The sequence below is a fragment of the Epinephelus fuscoguttatus genome, linkage group LG3 (assembly GCF_011397635.1).
Source record: "Epinephelus fuscoguttatus linkage group LG3, E.fuscoguttatus.final_Chr_v1".
In the NCBI taxonomy this organism is placed as follows: domain Eukaryota; kingdom Metazoa; phylum Chordata; class Actinopteri; order Perciformes; family Serranidae; genus Epinephelus; species Epinephelus fuscoguttatus.
Window position 1 is genome coordinate 16,008,040 of NC_064754.1, and position 18,334 is coordinate 16,026,373.

At 40.6% G+C, this 18,334-nt stretch overlaps 1 protein-coding gene across 1 annotated transcript in view; it reads left to right on the forward strand.

Moving 5' to 3' along the window:
- Positions 1–7,951, forward strand: part of sorcs3 (sortilin related VPS10 domain containing receptor 3) — a 314,383-nt gene extending 306,432 nt beyond the window's left edge. The window contains exon 27 of the mRNA XM_049571881.1: positions 609–7,951. Within this exon, the coding sequence (XP_049427838.1) occupies positions 609–667 (59 nt within the window). The 3' untranslated portion in view covers positions 668–7,951. The remainder of the gene's footprint in view (positions 1–608) is intronic.
- The last annotated feature ends 10,383 nt before the right edge of the window (positions 7,952–18,334 follow it).

The following is an 18,334-nucleotide window of genomic DNA, read 5'->3' on the forward strand; positions in this document are numbered from 1 at the left end:
GCAGAGGAAAGATATCCTCATTTTTAGTCCCTAATTTGGGTCCAGCTCCAGAATCACTGGACACTACATTTCCCATAACTCAAGACTGTCTTTTATTACAACCTGCCCAGTAAAAACCCACAACTTTCAAATTCAACACACATACTTTGCTAGCAGGCTTTCTCACAAATTTGTGGTGTCCAAAACCAAGCCGAAATAACCCCAATGGCCTGTGATGACATCATATGTGTAAAATCAGTGTAGTTCCCCTTTAAACTGTACATTGATTCATTTAAACTACTGAGCTGGAATTAACAGCTTCTGTCATGCCTATAAATAATACCTATCAAAACAGAAATGTAGCCTATTCACTCTGTATTTCTCCATTCATCCTGCTAAAGGTATCATATTAAAAAGACAAATTTTCATAATGGCTTACTTTCTAACTTCTTTGCAATGTAACAGCTTCAGAGCCTTTGATAAAACAACATTTCAGTAATTAACATGAGGTGTCAATGTCAGAGAAGTTATTTGTTTTACAGGCACTAAAGTGCCGACACAGACTACAGTACTAACTGTCTTTGTTCTTTGCTTGTTTTTCTTCTTGTGTTTCATCTGTTTCTGCTCAGGGGGAGTTGGAAATGCCTGCGAGAGCACAAGGGAGATTCCAAACTGTACTAGTGTGTAAAGCCGGAGAGCAACAGTTTATGTACAGAGCGAAGTATTACAGTGTCGGGGGTTCTCTTTTTCTGTTTTGTAATTCTCAACACAACTGATGTTAATAGTTTTCTAAGGGACCTCATTTATACAGACTTGCACGGACGCCTCGTTCAACAACATCCATGCAGCAAATGTCAATTTACTCAATGAGATCATTGTAATTACTGGCAAAACTTATTCAGTTTTGTGGATGTATAAGCTACATAATGACATTTGCAGAGTGAAAAATCTTTCGTCAGAACCTATGAAGAGTTATGTAAATTTCCTAAGGAGTTTGCTTTGAAAATCATTTCTGCCTATATATAGACTATAATGTCTGAGTCTTCAATCAAACAGGGAATATTATTGAAATGTACAATATTATCATCTGTTCTGTTAAATGTATATATTATTACTTTCTACATGCTCGTAGTCTTGAGTACCATGGCGACGACGGATCTGACAACGATCTGTTTTTGAACGTGTGTTAAAAGTCAAACATTACTTAAAGAACTCAACTTTGTTTTGCTAAGGTCCTTGACTTGTGCATGTTCTTATTGAGGACACGATTTCTGTGTTGTAGATAAGCAAGTGTTGTAAATAGTTATTTTCTAATCAATCATCAAAAGAGCCCAACTGATTTTGCCCAGACTTCTGTTTTGCTCTCTCATTTTGTTCAGTTGCTGTCGGGCGATATGTATCTAGTAGAAAGGGTCTATCTGTTAATGCAGGTAGAACTTTAATGGCATATTATAGATTTAACTTCCCACCATTTCCCTGGAAATGGAATGAAAAGGATCAACATGATCATGATCAATATGTTTATATTTTCATTAAACATATAGGCATCAACAGAATTCAGACATTTTTACACAGATGACAGTTTTTAAACTATCTGAGCCAAACATTATTTGTCATCTTTTCATCACATTTTTCTACCAAGACAAGGCTCTAATAGCTCTGATTTCGCATCAGAACAAAAGCTGAATCAGTCACTACGGGTAGTTTCAAACTGTAGCTACCAGAGATCAAATTCACAAAACTGACATGCTGGGAAAACCATGATGATATTTGTTCCAGAATACTAAATGTGTATATCCTCTAAAATACCAGTAGGCAAAGGGTTGGGTTCCGATAGCAGGATTCAGTTCTTGTTCTTCTTAAGGCCCAGATACACCAAACAGACTTCAAAGAACTAGCAGTTTTAAAAGCTTACTGCTGCATTGCCTCAAGTCTTCTCTGTCTTGGCCAAGATGTTGTGCTTAAACACACATAAAGGCTACGATCAACAGCCATCTAGCACGTACATTCTGTGCCTACATGAGAGGAAATAACTCTTTATACAGTACCAGGAGGCCGAGGTAGTCTGTATTTGTCCCTCAAAAAGGGAATCCAAAAGACCAACAGAACAGATTCAAGACACTAGTTAGCCAGTTAGCGCATCAACAACACAACCTGATGTTGAAAGAACAAAGCATATTTACTGTGCACTTCCAAACAATAACACAAAACAATACTTTGCTCAATTCCGTTTCTCTGCTTGTGCTCTGAGCTGAACTGCCAATCAGAGTGACTTCATTCACTGACAGGACTCTGCAATTTCTGACACTGACTCAGCATGCTGAATCATCAAAAATATAGCCAACAAGGGCCAAAGATGGCCAATGGTGCGGGACACACCCCAAATGCTGGGGTGACAGGCGTTCACTAATGGCCGACCATTAACCACTGGCCGACTGTTGTCTTGGTGTGTCAGGCCCCTTACATTTAAGGTCTTTTAGTCTGTCTGTTAATCAATTGGTCCATTGAAAATATGGAAACATATTAACTACTGAATAGATTGCTATGAAACTGTGAATGGACATTCATGGTGCTTAGAGTATGAACTGAAATGACCCTTGTGATTCTCTGACATATAATGTTTTGCCACCATGAGATTTACATAGTGGTTTTAATTGGAATGTGTCAGCAACTACTGGATGGGTTGTAATGAAATGATTCTGATATTTATGTTCCCCTCAAGATATGCTCTAAACCTTGATGATCTCTTCACTTTTTACATAGCACCAGTATCAGGTCAGAACTTCTATTCATCCAACTCTTTGATTTATGACCAAACACCTGCAAAACTAAAAACATTACAATCAGTCTCAGCTGTAGGCTAATTTGTGTTTAGTGCTAATTAGCAAATGTTAAGATGATAACAAGCTAAAGTGAGATGGTAAACATGTAAACACTGAGCATGTTTGCATATTTTTCATTGGCTATTGGTTCAAAGCCCAGCTGTTGTAAGTACAGCCTCACAGAACTGCAGGAATGGCTGTAGACTCTTAGGGCCCTTTCACACCTACCTCATTTGGTCCAGACTTTCAGAATTTTCAGTTTCATCTAAACCAAAGTTAAAGGTGAGAAACCTCCCCTGGACTACAGTCAGGACTGAATAGCCAAACCTTAGTCTGACGAAAAGAGGAGGTCTCAGTCTGGGTCAAAGGGAATCATGGTCATTTATATCTGAAAGCCATTTTTGGATGGTTTGGACTTTCGGACCAATTACAGGAAGTTCTTAGTAGCCTAGCTCCTTTAAGGCATAGCTCAGTGTAAAGACAGAGAAAGAGAGATGGAGAGTAAATGTGCTCAGAGCAGAGAGGAAAATTAGCAGTAAATTTGTCTCATGGTAGTGAATTTACAGTGAGGTTTCAGTTGGTCCACAAATAAAATCTGTGGCTCCTACAGCAAAGCGTGTCTACAGTGTCAAGTAGGGAGTAGCAGGTTGCGTAGGTGATGTCAGGGTGTAGGTATGTGATGTATAGTTCTTGCGATAGCATCATTGCAGTGTGAAACCACAACTAACCGGATCAAATGGGTTCTGACTTTCAGGTGTGAAAAGGTCCTTGGTCTTGTTTTATCACCTTGCAAGAGTAATGTTCAAAACATTTGTGACATTAGCACACTTGACGTCTTTAGCTGGCTCTAGCCGATATTTATGTTTTATTTTCTCAGATAAAGACCTATTTATATAATAATGGTTCTGTGGTGTTGGCATTTCAAAACTGATACTTGCAGTGCACCATGGCAACCCAGTTGCCAGAAAAAATGTTCCCATTGAGTGTTTCTACAAATCACAGATATGGTCATTTGTACATTATTTTGTAGGTCATGCATTGAACAGTTCTCAGAAACGCTGTAGTGAAAGGTTCTGTTAAGGCACAAAAACCACTTGATTATGGTTAGGAAAAGGTCACATTGTAGCTTAACACACCCACATTTAGTGGCTGGGACACCACTGGGAAACGCTGCAATGTGTTGATTAAAGATTACTGGTTATGTTGTTTGTTGGTCTGGAACAGTGGTCTGCAGCTTGGCAGGCGTCTTGCCAATGTGACATGCCATCCACTACCCAGTCCACCTCCCAATGATAAGTCAGCTTTTATACTACGTCACTTTAGAAACAATAATATGGCACGAATGAAACGTGCAAATGTAACATATTTGTTGTTTGCAGAAGTGTGCAATGCGAACATTTTCTTTTGGCTACTTCTTCTGGAGCATCAATTGACACACATCACTTGAGGCGCATCAGTAATGGCTTTCAATGTGTTTGGGCCTTGATACTCCCAGTTAAACATTCATGCATTCCTTATCAATATTAAAGCTTGTTAACTTAATAATCAGAACTTGGGACCTCCAGTAATTAGACCAAGTAGCTTGTAAAAAAGTAAAGTGTGCACAGTAACTAGGTTACAAGCAGTGCATCAAATACACTTAATCAACATTTCGTATCTTCAGCTGCTCATCTCATTTCCAAGTTGCTACAACATTAATTAGACGTCCGCTAAAATCGGCAGTGTTTCTGCCTTAAAGGGTGGTTACAGATTTGAACTGAATCTTTGAGTTTTAGTGATTAATTAATCCAGGTTTCTCACACATCTTTAAGGCTACACCTAATGCTATCAAAACCCAACTCTAAGAAGGACGACAGAATCTAGGTATTTCAGAGGATGTATCATTGCCCATGCTATATGGAACAGAGAATATCCAAAATTCTTTATGATCAGATGTATTACTTTATTATCATTTTGTTTATGCATGGATATAACAGTAACTTGGAATGAACCCCTTCAGTGCAGTGTTTCTCATTTGGTCCCTTGCTCAGGGTTTTGGGGTGTCTTCTCCATGCAGCTTAGGGGAGTGTTTTATATTTGACGGCTTAAGTAGTCTCACAAGCCTTTCCTTCATTTGAAGAAAAAAAAACAACAGAATATTGCCTCTAAATATTGAGAGTGGAGCAGTTTGTGTTCATTTAAACATCACACAGTGTACGAACAGAGCAGACACAGTGCAACCGGGCTGGGTTGATGTAATTAATCCACTCTCCCTGGTGCCATCAGGCTCATTTTACAACCCAACACTTGACTCATTGCTTTGCATTTAGTTTGAAATGAGGGAGTAGCGTCCTCCCAGCATGCAACTCTCCACTAGCGCTGTGTTATCTGGGCCTACAAAAGCGAACTGAGTGGCCTCGGGTTGACTCCCGTAGGCTTCCTGGTATCCAACATGACAATAATCAGAGAAAGCTGGACAGCTGAGCAGAGGACACCCCATGCAGAGCTTTCCCACAATGCTCAACTCAAATAAACAGCACTTGCAGGAGAAGCGAGGGGCAGGGGAACACTGTACAAAGATATAAGCTGTCACATCACATATGCATTACCTCGAACAAAGCGTTCTCATCTCAAACCAAACAGCCAAGCCAAGTCTTGTTACTGCAGACAGAAAACACACTGAACAAACATTGTTTTGTAGCTTTGTTGTATTCAACACATGTCATAAGCAAAGGGTTGTTTGCTTGGCTGGATTTACTTCGGTTGGGGGCTTTGATGGTGTCACAATGCCGTAGTTGTTCTGAGTCTTATTAGCAAAACAGGATTAGGAGAAACAGAAAAAGAACTATCAGAAAGTTTGTGCTGAGCACAACTAAAACCATACTTTTAGTGTATTTCTTTTCTTTTTTTCCACTTGGACCCTTTGAGATTGTAAAGAATGTATGATGAATACACTTGTTCATAGCCAGGCCATAATACTTTGTAGCAGCTGTTGGTGTGTAAGAACTTGGTACTCTTTAAAAGTCTGTAAAGAAAACAAAAGAATAGCTACTGACAATGTCGTGCTTTATAGACCCTTCTACAGTTTGTAAACAATCATGACGTACATAAGTCTGCACACGCAATATGGCAACAGATGTATGGTTGGGTGCAATGTCTTGTGAAGCTATGCACCAAGGATCACAAATGCTACTTAAACAAATTGACATTGACAGATGGTGACCAACTTCCAGATCTGTGTGCTGTTAGTGAGTGGATACCAGACATAAGCAAGAGGCCCAATACTCAGTGGCAGAATACACGCTAGAATTTGATAGAGAAACCTAGCATGTACACCAGCAAGGAATTACCAGCATACAAGTTAACAGATGCTTACAACAGTGTTATCTTTGGTAATGTAAATAATGTCAAATACCAAGATACAGAATTTGAGTTGTGTATCTAAAGGCCCAGCAAACCAAATCAGACATCAAAGAACTAGTGGCGACAAAGGCCAACTACTGCAGAACCTCGCAGAGCCTTTGTCTCTGCTACAAAGTTACACTGAACACACCACAAAGTCTACTGCCAACAGCCAACTAGCATGTACGTTTTGCGCCTGCGTGAGAGGAAATAACACTCCACACTAGTTGTGTTCTGTCATTCAAAAAGGGAAACCGGAAGACCAACAGGTAGGAATCAAGACGCTAGTTAGCCAGTTAGCACAATACAACCCAGTACTGAAAGGACAAAGGATATTTACCGTGCACTAGCAAACAATAACTCAAGCAATTACCAAACGTTTCTGCCAAAGAGCTCAATGGCTAAAAATACAATCTTTACTTTTATGATAAGTTTGTTTCAATCTCACAACCTCTTGACTTTAGCCATTTCCTCACTTCCATTTCTCTTTGTGTGAACTGAGCTGAACCGCCGATCAGAATTTCATTCACCAATGAGCTCTGCCATCTCTGACACCAACAACTAGGTGATGCTAGCGTAGTTCAGAGCTTCATGATATAGTTGTTATGCTAACATACATTCTGTTTCTGTTTTAGTGTAACGCGAGAATTTTTGATCATGTCCGCAGTCCAGTGGTGGCAAACTCATTCAATAGCTTGCAGCCATGAACGCTGCCTTTGTTTGAGTTTAACAAGTGATCATGTTAACTGATGTGTTGCAGAATAAAGAGACACAAAGCACAGGACTGAGCGTTTGAGGGTCTACTCATGATTTGTACATCATGACAATTTATATTGTCTGACAAACAAGCAGTCTCAGTTGACATTCCTACAAGCTTTCCAAAATACATTAAAAGGTGTTTCCTGTCACTTAAGCTGCTGTTTCCTGTTACTGATAATCAGTTCTGGGAACAATTGTCTCTCTTCAGCTACCCAAATTTGACTAGAGTGATCAGAGTGATGAAGTCATGTCAGGTCATTTACACTTTAAGTTATCGTAGTAATTTACGTAAATGGTTGGCAAAGATAATTAACACAGATGTAAAATTGGCTGCAGTAAAATGAAAGGCCATCATTACGTGCACCCATAATGCAATCGGCTAAGTCACTAGTAAGAACGGTCACTTGTTAAACAAAACAGGGTTGCTCCGAAATGGTAATGATCCTGTCAGAACTCTGTAGAACTTGAGTCCGCTGTTGGAATATCAATTTTGACAACCAAACACACAAGAGTCAGACATTTTAATGCGGGTAGCAGCTTTAATTCATTGTTTAAGACGTGCCAACTCGTCTGGTTGGCTGGGACAAAACACCACTTCTGTTGCCAACATGCGTGCGCATATTTTTGATGACGTCAGCTGATAAAGGGTCTACATCTGCACAGACATATTTCAACTGTCACCAGTAAAAGAAACTCATACACTTTGGGATGTTTCTTCATTGTTCATTCAGTCACCACTTTGATCACTGGAAATTGCTGTCTCATCTGATATCTTAAATGCCACATTATACTGTAAGATCCAGATCCAGGGGATATCCATAATTGAAAAATGAAAGAGAATCTTGCTTTCGTGATATTTCAGAAGGCATAAGCATTGTAATGTTCTTCAGTGCACAAAAATCTACAATGCATGCATCATCAGTAATGTTCTGTTTCATCCTTATTTCGATATTTCTACGGTAAAGAAACTGTCATTTTGAAATTGTTTCAAATAAATGTATTTTTGTACATCAACGCATTTGTTTTCTGGGAGATGGAATTTATGTGAACTGAAGGGTGCTAATTAGATGATATTGACTGCAAATTATACTGCCTGCCTGATGACTCAAATTACCAGTACCTATCTACAGTATAAGCACTCAGAGGATAGCAAACTGCCAGCACTGTCCCCGTCTTCCTGATCCTCCTCCACTCATAGACTATATGGTGTGACCAAAACACTTTGCTATGCAGCTCTCAAACATATTATACAGTGACAGCATCTAAACAGAAAAGGATCAAAATTAATGTGTGTGTTTTTCTATTATTGTCATAACAGAAACAAGCGCTAATGTCTAATACTAATGACGATTGCTGGGTAAACAGCATTTGTGCGTATCCTACTATAGTGTATGTACATATATACACTTGTTTGCTGTTTAAAAGACAAAAAATCATATGCAAAGTAATTTGCTAATATTTGTTACACGAAGGTGAACACATCCATTCCTAATGTATTTTGCATTTTGCAGTTTGGGTCTTATTTGTGTTAATTACTAAGATCTGGGAATATGGTGACACTGCTGAAAATAATTCAGAAGGAGCAAGAAACACAAGTAGCATAATCAACTATCCATTTGATTACTCTAACTTATTGTAAGAACAAGCAAAGGCAAACAGCAAAGTTGTTCCCCAAACAATTTTACCATAGTTGATCATGCACACAGTTTTCGAGATGGGGAATTATTAGGGTTGGGTACCAAAACCTAGTTCCTTCACTACCGGTACCTATTCCATTGAATCATAACGCAGACTTCGGTGCTTCATTTTGGTGCCAGATTGTGTGTGTGGTGAGTGTGTCATCAAAAAGACCCAAGCCTAGCTCCTGTGTCTTGCTGATTAAAATTAAAGGACTTAGCCCCGGAGTTAGTGAGCAAAGTTAGCAAGCGAAGCTAGCCTCCCATTGAAACCTCACCAGGCTCATTTAAGGTGGCCTGTATAGATGGACCAGCTATTCTCATTACAGTGACAATCTCAGCAGCTCCTAAACAAATAATGGAGATGTCTGCCTGCTGACTTTCTACAAGTTAGAAGGACCATACTTGATCCCAAAGCAATGCAATACCCTATCCTAATTATCACCAACATGTTGTGTGCTATCACTTCTTGTTATACCACAGAATGAAGTGGTTCAGATAAACTGGCTAAATTATTAACTTGTTTACAGCCTGTTTGATCATCTGCTGTTTCTTTCGCTGTTGCTGTGTTCCCATAGATTTGGTGGGTACAATCAGTGGCGTAATGGGGGGTATATGCAGGTATACAGAGTCTACCCACCTCTTTTTCTTACAGCATTCCCAACTATCAGCCAAAAAGGCATAAAGAAAAGTATACCCATGTCCTCCTCAGTAACCTACTTATCTACTTAGTAGCACACCCACCTCACCAACTACAACTACACCACTGGGTACAATGTTATAACTGATAGAACCATTGGCCAAAACCAGTGCTTAATTTGAGCCAGAACGGACTGAAACGCATACCAGGATCTTTTCAGAAAAGGCCCTGGTGCATTCCGGAACTAATTTGCATGGGTCTAGAGCTTTTCACATCTAAAAACTACATACAGTATTGGCTGATGTCACTAGTCTTGCAGGGTGGAGTACCGTAGTACTACAGTGCCTCACGTACCACTACTGTGGATTACTGGGATAAGTTCAAAGTCCAATCGCAAGAGGGTGAGTGTCCATGCGCCATCCAATAACAGCGCGCGCTGGCCACCTGGCACTCAATATGCTGCTGTAGTGGGTTTTTTTCCAGACGTGAGTATCTTTGAGCAGTGAAAGTTATTGTTTATTTCTTTTTACTTGTCAGCAGTGATTTGTTTTCCACAGAGCTCTACGTGCGAGCATTTTACTCGCATTTGCGACTAAAAATAGTTTTCTGCCAGCAAAATAAATCATTCAGCACGCTGTGCGAGTACAGATTTCAACCAGCAGCAGAAACGAAAGGCGAATCCTGCCGGTTGTGGGTTGAACGGGGGTCACAGACAGGAAATCGGCGGTCAAATAGCCTACGGCAGCTCCACGGCACAAGATAACGGCTTACCAGCGACAGAGAAGTCCGACTCCAGGTCCAGTAGCCTAATTTCCTCTTTCGTTGGCGTCATGACTGCCCAGTAGTACCTGGACAACCGAGCCATGGCGGCACACAGGTATGTGACATGTCAGAGGAGAAACGAGCCATTCACATTTCTCTTTTTTGCAGGTAACGGTCCACAAACCTCACCGCATTTTAGGGACTGTTCTTTACTTATGAAGGGACTGCTCTTTACTTGTCAGGGGAGGAGGGTGGCTGGTTGATTTTTATTTTATTTATTTATTTATTTTATTTTGATCCCCCCTATGTTCATCACTTATTGATGCTGTTTTTGAAGTATGAATAAGTCAATAAGTATTTTATTCCATTGAAATATCATTGATGTATTATAGAAAAGTGATTTATCTTTTCATAAATGACAAAAGGCACATCTGCCTCATTTTGGCTGTGGTATCGTGATACTACTCAGAACCGTGATACTTTCACTGGTATCGTACCGTGGGTCCCAATTTTGGTACCGTGACAACACTAGATGTCACAACCATTCCATTCGGAGTTGCGCAGTGAGGCAGCTTGGGTGCCGCTTAAAAAAGCTGTTCCCCCACTTTTGGGAGTGGGGGAACACTGCTCTCTCAGAGGCTCAAAGTGTTCCCCAACTTCTGATTTTACAAATTAAGCACTGGCCAAAACTACAACAATAAGACACAGGATATAAATTACGACTTACCTTTAAACTGCAACACCCAGGGACTTCTTCGTCTTTGACACGTCTGCGTTACAATGAACTCTCAAAGTACTAACATACGGAGAGAGAGAGAGAGAGAGAGAGAGAGAGAGAGAGATGGAGATTGAAAATGAGGGAGAGATTTTTTTTTTCACTCAAGAACTGTGTGACCTTCATACAGTCCACAACTTGGAGATGGGATTTTCCTTCCACATGCTTGTCCATCAAATGTGTGTCATGTTGTTTTCGGGACTCATGAGTGGGAAGGTAAGTTCCTTTGATGGTACAGTGCATTATGGGTAAACAGACAACAATTTATTAAAATGTAAGTGTTAAAAATAATACTGGCTGCCTCTGAGAAATGTGGGTCTTTTCCAAATTCTCTTGAGAGATGATATGCTGATATTCATAATCTTTTAAGTTGCCATGGTGAGCCTTTCAGGAAACAGTTACCTATTTACCTGTTACTAATCCCTGGCAACAAAACCAATCAACCCCACAGTAAATCAAATTCTTTTTCAGAAGTTGCTGAATCCTCATCAGTACATGGAAGTATGTGGCTTCAGGTGGAGCACTGATAAACGAGTACAGAAACTCAAGGAATGTGAAATGACCAGGACTGTTTCAACTTTGGCAAAAATCTAGGCCCCAGTCTCCGCTAGGAAGGAGCAAGTAACAAAATGGTTTTTTAAAGAGCCTTTATAGATTGACTATAAATGTATCCTGAGTTGCAGTATTTCATTATACTGTGATGCTTTGCTGCCATGTGCTGATCGCTGCACTTGAAAGGTTCAGGGTCAAGTGTAGACACGATTGGTCCCACCTACATGTGATGGCTTTGACCTTGTAGACCACGTAGACTGAGGCATGATATGACTTGGGGCAATGGAGCAATTACAGTGATTATTGATTGGGGCTCTAATTATCACCACAGTGATGGTCCTGACCCTGACAAGCAAAATCTTTGATTTGATGGCTCCTACACGAGAATGCTGCATGCAAATGTCCATTCAGCTGAGAGCAGAGTGATTGGAAGCGAGATGTGTGTTGTGCTCAATGAAAGACTTTCCTCAGGAGAGAGGACAGCATTGTCATCTCAGATCCACCATCCTCTGTTCTCCCTGCTTCCACCCCCCCACCCCTGTGGGATTACTTCCACAAGAGTATGAAAATACCCACGTCATATCATAAAAGCCTCCCCCAATTACAGTTTATTTCACTTTTTTTCTGTTTTTCTCTGGCTGTGGCAGATGAGACTTGGACATGAAATGGAATTATTGGAGTTATCAATGCAAGATAGCAAAGCTGGCACAAACAAAAGCCATTTGTCTTTATTCACCAGGGAAGTCTGAGAGCAGCCTCATTATACTGTGGCTCGAATTAATCTTGGCCCCCTGTCTCTCCCTTTCACCTTGGGAGCCTGATACAATGTATTACAGGGCTCTTAGAATCCTGAACACATACTCTAACCCTTGGTGCAGGTTACTGATAGACTTGCATGTCAGGTGGAGGACAGAGGCACAGAACGCGCCAATGCAAGCTAAACGTGGAAAATAACAGGTAAAGTTTGGGTTCCACTGTCTCAGTATTACAGTTTCTGCACAGCTTGATTTTGTATTACATTTTTTAAAGAATGGTCGACAGGAAGTCAGATCACGGGAGGCAATAGATTTACACATTTATATTTTCAGCTGCATGAGCTGACTTTGGAAACAGTATGGATATGCTTTGATTTGAACCCTGAATGCTTTGTGACATAGATTTTATGATAGTGGGTGTTTCTCCATCTGTGGCTCACTATGACGTATGTTACTAACATGAGGAATCAATGATAAGGTAGGACTAAAGGCAAAGCTACCAAACACCATTGACATGTGGATGAATTAGAATTAATGATGGTGAGTGAGTACAACCTACTTCTTGACTGAGATGCCACCCATCCACACCCTTTATTTGCATCACTGAAGCCACCATTTCTTCTCATGGTGCTACCAACCTCCTCCACTTTCCCCACTCACAATGCCACTGATCACATCACACCCACCCTAGCACTTCAAGCTACCAAAACAAGTGTTTATGACATGTAATCAATCTTGTCAAAATGCCAAGGTTTTACATGTTTTTAAGTGACTAGTTCAACATTATCAGTAGTTGAAAATATGGTTAATGGTGTTTTGTGCAACTGCCAATAGTTGCCTGGCAACAGCAAAGAAAGAGTCTGGACCAGTGACATAGTCAAGACTACCTAAACCGAGACCAAGGGTGCCTTAACGCTTAACCTGTTCTAACCCGTTTGGATCGGTTCAAAGAAACTCAGGTCCATTTGCATGGATAGTACAGCTCGTTTTGACTGGTCTGAAAGCTGTCAGTCAAACCCTGATGTGGACCAAACAACCGAACCAAGATCACGCAAAAAGGTAGGTCTTGGACTCTGGTGCGGTCCGTTTGTGGTGTGAAAGACAGCAAACCAACCACAGGATTTAATGATAGCAAATATGTGATTTTAGCAGGATTTCAACAGGTAAACCAATTATAAATCCATCTGCTGATCATTAAAATTGTCCACGATTTCATATTTGATCCTGTTAAAGGCCCTATATTCCATAAACTATTTATGCTAATGCATACATGTAACCATGGTAACACATATGCACATCTGTGAGGGTATTTTGCCTGATTAAAAAGTTGGTAGCACTGCCGTCATTGTATCCAACTCCATGTACTTTGTCTGCTCATTAAGTCCATCAAAAGGTGTGTGACAGTGTTCCCACAGTATACAGCCCCGAACTATTACGGTACTCTGACAAGACGCCTTCTTTTCATCCTGTCCATGTTAGTCATTATTCATAACATGCAATTTATTCACAGTCTAACAATAGCCTACTAATAATGCTTACAATCAGTTATTTCTCTATGAGAAATCAGAAATATAAAACACTTGAGAAACATTAAAGTGCTGCTGCATAAACCTCTGTCAGTTGCCAGAGTTTGATTTCCCTATATGAGTCCTAATGATGTAGGATGAGAAACTCAAACACTATCCAATCAACAAGTCACCTGTCTATCGGTGAAACTTCCAGTTTGCCCCTTTTGGTTCATTTGCAAAAAGTCAGTGTGAACAGGAACCCAAACAAAACTAAAACACAACAATGTACTATTTTTCCCTCTGGCGTCGACCAAATGAACTGAACTACAGGTGTGAAAGCACCTCAAGTCATGACCTAGACCAGAGTGTATCGAGACTGAGGTAAGACACTGGGGGGTCAAGTCTGAGTCAAGACCAACACCAGACCAGTGTGAGTCTCACACAGCAGGACATACATAATACTGTATCTAAAAGTGTACCATAAAGTGAATTTTATGTGTGGGAATTTTCCTTTGTTTTCTTTGAGCAAACAAATCCAAACACTAAGGAGCATAAATCACCTTACTGTACCCATTTTTATTCAACTCTCCTTTTTTTTGCAGAGGTAATTTACTGTAGTACTACCCCTGCAGTTGTGGTCATGTCCGGACATGAAATAGAAATCCAATAGAGTCCTCTTTGTCTGAGACCAAGACAAGATCTAGTAAAAAGTCAATAAAAAGTGGTGCCGAGACTGATCTTGAGACCAAGGCCAATCTCAAGTACTACAACACTGGTCCAAAGCCATAGACCATAGCACTGTTTGACAGAATGCTGTTTCCCCCTGCTTCCAGTCTGTGTGCTGAGCTAGGCCACCCAGCTGCTTGCTGTATCAGTGATATTAATCAACTCACCTAAAACTCTGCCAGCAAGCAAATAAGTGTATTTTCCAAAATGTTTTGCTTTCAACTTGGTTATATTTTACAGTGGTGCAAGAAACTGGTTGGCTGATTACACACTGTTATATTTACAGGTACAGTGTATCCTTTTACAACAGTTTGTATGATATCTAATGAATTAGTGCCCCAGGAATGACGCTGTCAAGTTATTTACTTAAAGAGACAACAGATAGCATCTTTTCCTAAATATATCATTATGAAAATAATGTGGGTTGCACAGGGCAGTGGCCACAGTAAAATCAGACTATCAGCGTTTACACAGGTCACTTAGTGGCTTTGCAATCTTTGCAATAAGCTTCTGCCACCGGTGCTGAAATTTCGCGGAAAAAATCTGCTTTATGGCAGGAAACGCGTCATGAATTGCGAAATTGGTCGGTCAGCCAATCAGGGACTGGAGCTGGTCCTTATGAGGAGTTGGGCATGAGATAGTTGAGTCACGAGCACAATGGCAGAAGGACAAAGTTTGGAGGTAAGTGGAAAACGGCCTAGCAAAAGAAAACGAGGTCCTCTGTCTGAGGAGGCAAAGAAGAGCAAAAAGGAGAGTGATAAAAGAAGAGGAAAAAACAAGAGTAAACCTCAGTCAGGCGTTCAAGAGATGGAGGGAGCTCTGTGACCAAAGAGGCTTCAAAACCGATGTCCAGCTAGCTTTCTTTCTAATGGATCAGTAAGTAACACGGCTAAATGTTAGCTAGACCAGAGAGGACTGTACTGTACTGGCTGCTAGTTCATTCCTAGCTGGCATCGCAAATCACCGCAACCAGGGACCGGGTAGCAAGTGTTGGTCGGCTGACATCCTCGTTGCCATTCTACGGCAGCCCTTGGACAGTGATACCCCCCTCCCTTCCTTCTGTTCTCTTCTCATGGAGGCAGCTATGGACAGACATTGCCCAGCTAAGTTACGCCCAGCTAAGCGAACACTGGACTCTGTTTCCCATTCAATTTGAGCTCCGACCAGCTACATTGTTTCCATACAGTACCGTTTATTCTAGAATCGGGACTGCTTACATGTGCATATTGGTATAATTTCACTGTGTCTACTGTTGTTTGTACTGATACTGTGCATATTGGTATAATTTACTGTGAGCTGTTTGTACTGGTATACAGATATACTGTTCTGGTATAATTATTTGCATTACTATTTGTTTTTTCTTCAGATAAATCTGATAATTGTTGCTCAGTCTCTTTACTCTACTCAGTTATTTAGTAGAGTGTCCACACACCTTCTCATTCTACATATACATAGAGGTATACTGGTGGCTTTACAGCCTACATTTTATTGATTATTTCTGATCCCCACGGTCATTGGTGACAGTGCAACGCAACACCACTGACACTAGGTGGCGCCAAGCTAAGAAAAAACGAATCCTATCTGTTGCCTCTTTAATGTAAAGTTACATAGGTTAGGTTTTGACTGGTGAAGTTACATAGATTTAGGAAAAGAAACATGGTGAAGATGTACCTTAGAATAACTCAAAGTTCACTTGGTTCCCCTGGAGGAAAGTCTTGTTTTTTAGGACCACCACTTATGCAGACCTTCAGTCTTTATGATACTTCCTTACTCTCGTCAGCGCATTGGTCACATGATTGCAGCCTTCCTGATTACGTGGCTGCTACACTAATTCCTGGCTTATGATTGCACGAATTGTTTAGCATTACTTTTTATAGGTATTTAAACGAACAGTTCATGACAGCAGCGTGACAGGTAGCACACAGCTGTTTGTCTAACACTGACTCTGAGAGTTTAATTTAACAGCAGGGAGTGGAGGTCAAGAGAGAGTGTATCAGTCAGCTCGTATCTGTCCAAGCTGTTCTTCAAAACTAGTCTAAACTAGTGTTAGACTGAAGCTCCCAGAACCTTCAGTCTGACATTACCTCCATTGAAGGCGATTTACAAGGGGGAGGGAATTTGATTTTTGCCTAACCAATCAGTAGAGATCAACAACTCACCCAGAATCTGACGTCATTAGTATCCATGCCTCGGGGGTGCCGAAAACAAGCGAGCATTGCCTGTTTAAAATGTCTCCGTCGTCGTGCACGCCCAGCTGCATCGCCGTTAAATCCAGTTTAGCAGCTTCCTTTCCTCCATTAAGGCGAGTAGTAGCGAAATACCTCGATAGCATCGTTAATGTGGTCTGTAGGATCTGGAGCGGTCGGCATTGTTGCTATCCTAATCAGTTACCCACCGGCGTACAGCTTGACATCAGCGTGGCGCTGATAGGCTAATCGCTAGACCCGCCCCCACCCCTGGCGTTCATTGGTCCGTTCATCGTTTGGATGAGATAAATCGCAAATTCATTGCAGTATGCCAGACCAGAGATGCAAGCCTACTCAGTTGAGTGGGCGGGGTCTATGGTCTGGAACCAGGCTAGTTCAGAACTCTACCTGATTTATATCTCCACATCAGCAACTTCACTCAAACCAAACAGGTTGTGTGTCAGGTTGAAATTGTGAGAAAGCCTTCCCAAAATAAGCAAAGAACTTTGTCTTTGAAGAAGAAAGCACAACAGGTTGGGTTCGGATTTCAAACTCCACAGCCCCAGGCGGGTTTGGTTGGGTCGGGTACAGCCCAGATTCAGGTCTCAGTTAAAGGCCTGTGCAGAACTCCATTCTGTCACACTCCTCAACTTGTGGCTGAAATCAAATTTCCTCTCATCAAGAAGACAGAAAGAGACTATTGTAGTGCAGCAGTGACCACAGTGAGAATATGAAAGTGAAAAATATTAATCATATATTTTTAAAGTAAAGTTAAACTTATTCAATCTTAATTCCACTGTAATTACAGCGCATGGTTGACCTGTTGTAGGAGCTGTGGGCAGTAAAGTCATTAAATGATTTAATTATAATAAATAAAAGCAATTTTACCATTTGAATAAATCAAGTGTTTGATGAGCTATAAACAACTGTGCCATTTCTATCAACATTACTTAATTGGTCTATTAGATAAGATCATGTGGGAGTTATTAAAATTATAGATGGTTACAGCAACTGAAAGTGTGGGTGAGACTCAGATGCCCAGTCTGTTGGATCTTAATATTTAGAGGAATGCAAGCCCACCACCTGCGGAGCAGTTTGGCAGATTTAATAAAATGCTTAAGTAACACTTAAGTACATTAAGGAAATCCATGAGTATTGGCTATTTTCTGAAACTCTTAACCAAAAGCGTAGGAGAACATTTGCGTGTTGTTTGGAATAGGACTGGTACGAGAGGGGAAGCCATTAGGGCAGGCTCATGCATATTGAACTTATGCAACAATGATAATCTATTTATTGAATCTATCACCAAATCACATTTGGAGAACAGAGCACATTACATAAACAGAGGCACTTAGTGAGATCAAAAGCTCTTTGCTCATTCAGGAGCTCCACTAATACTTAGCCATTTAGGCAGACTGCAGAGACACTGACCTTTGTAACGCTGTCATAAGAAAACAGGCTTCATACCCAATTACAAATACTAAGCGGGGTTTCACAGAGAGGGAACTGTGTCTCCCACTGCATCAGTTACCATATGAATAACATATGAGCAATGATCCCCTGGCCTAAAAAAATTACAATTTTCCCGCTTATGCATTCAAGCAATTAAGTGATCATTATTCACAACACGTGGACAGAGACAATAAACATTAAGAGTGATCTCTGCATCCTGCTAAAGTGTTAAGATCGCCATGAAACATGTATGAATGAACTCGCTCTGTGTGAAAAAAAAAAGAAAAAAAGATATTTGATTTATTTATGAATTTTTACTTGCAGATGGAAATCATAAATATGCATGACCTACCTCATGTCA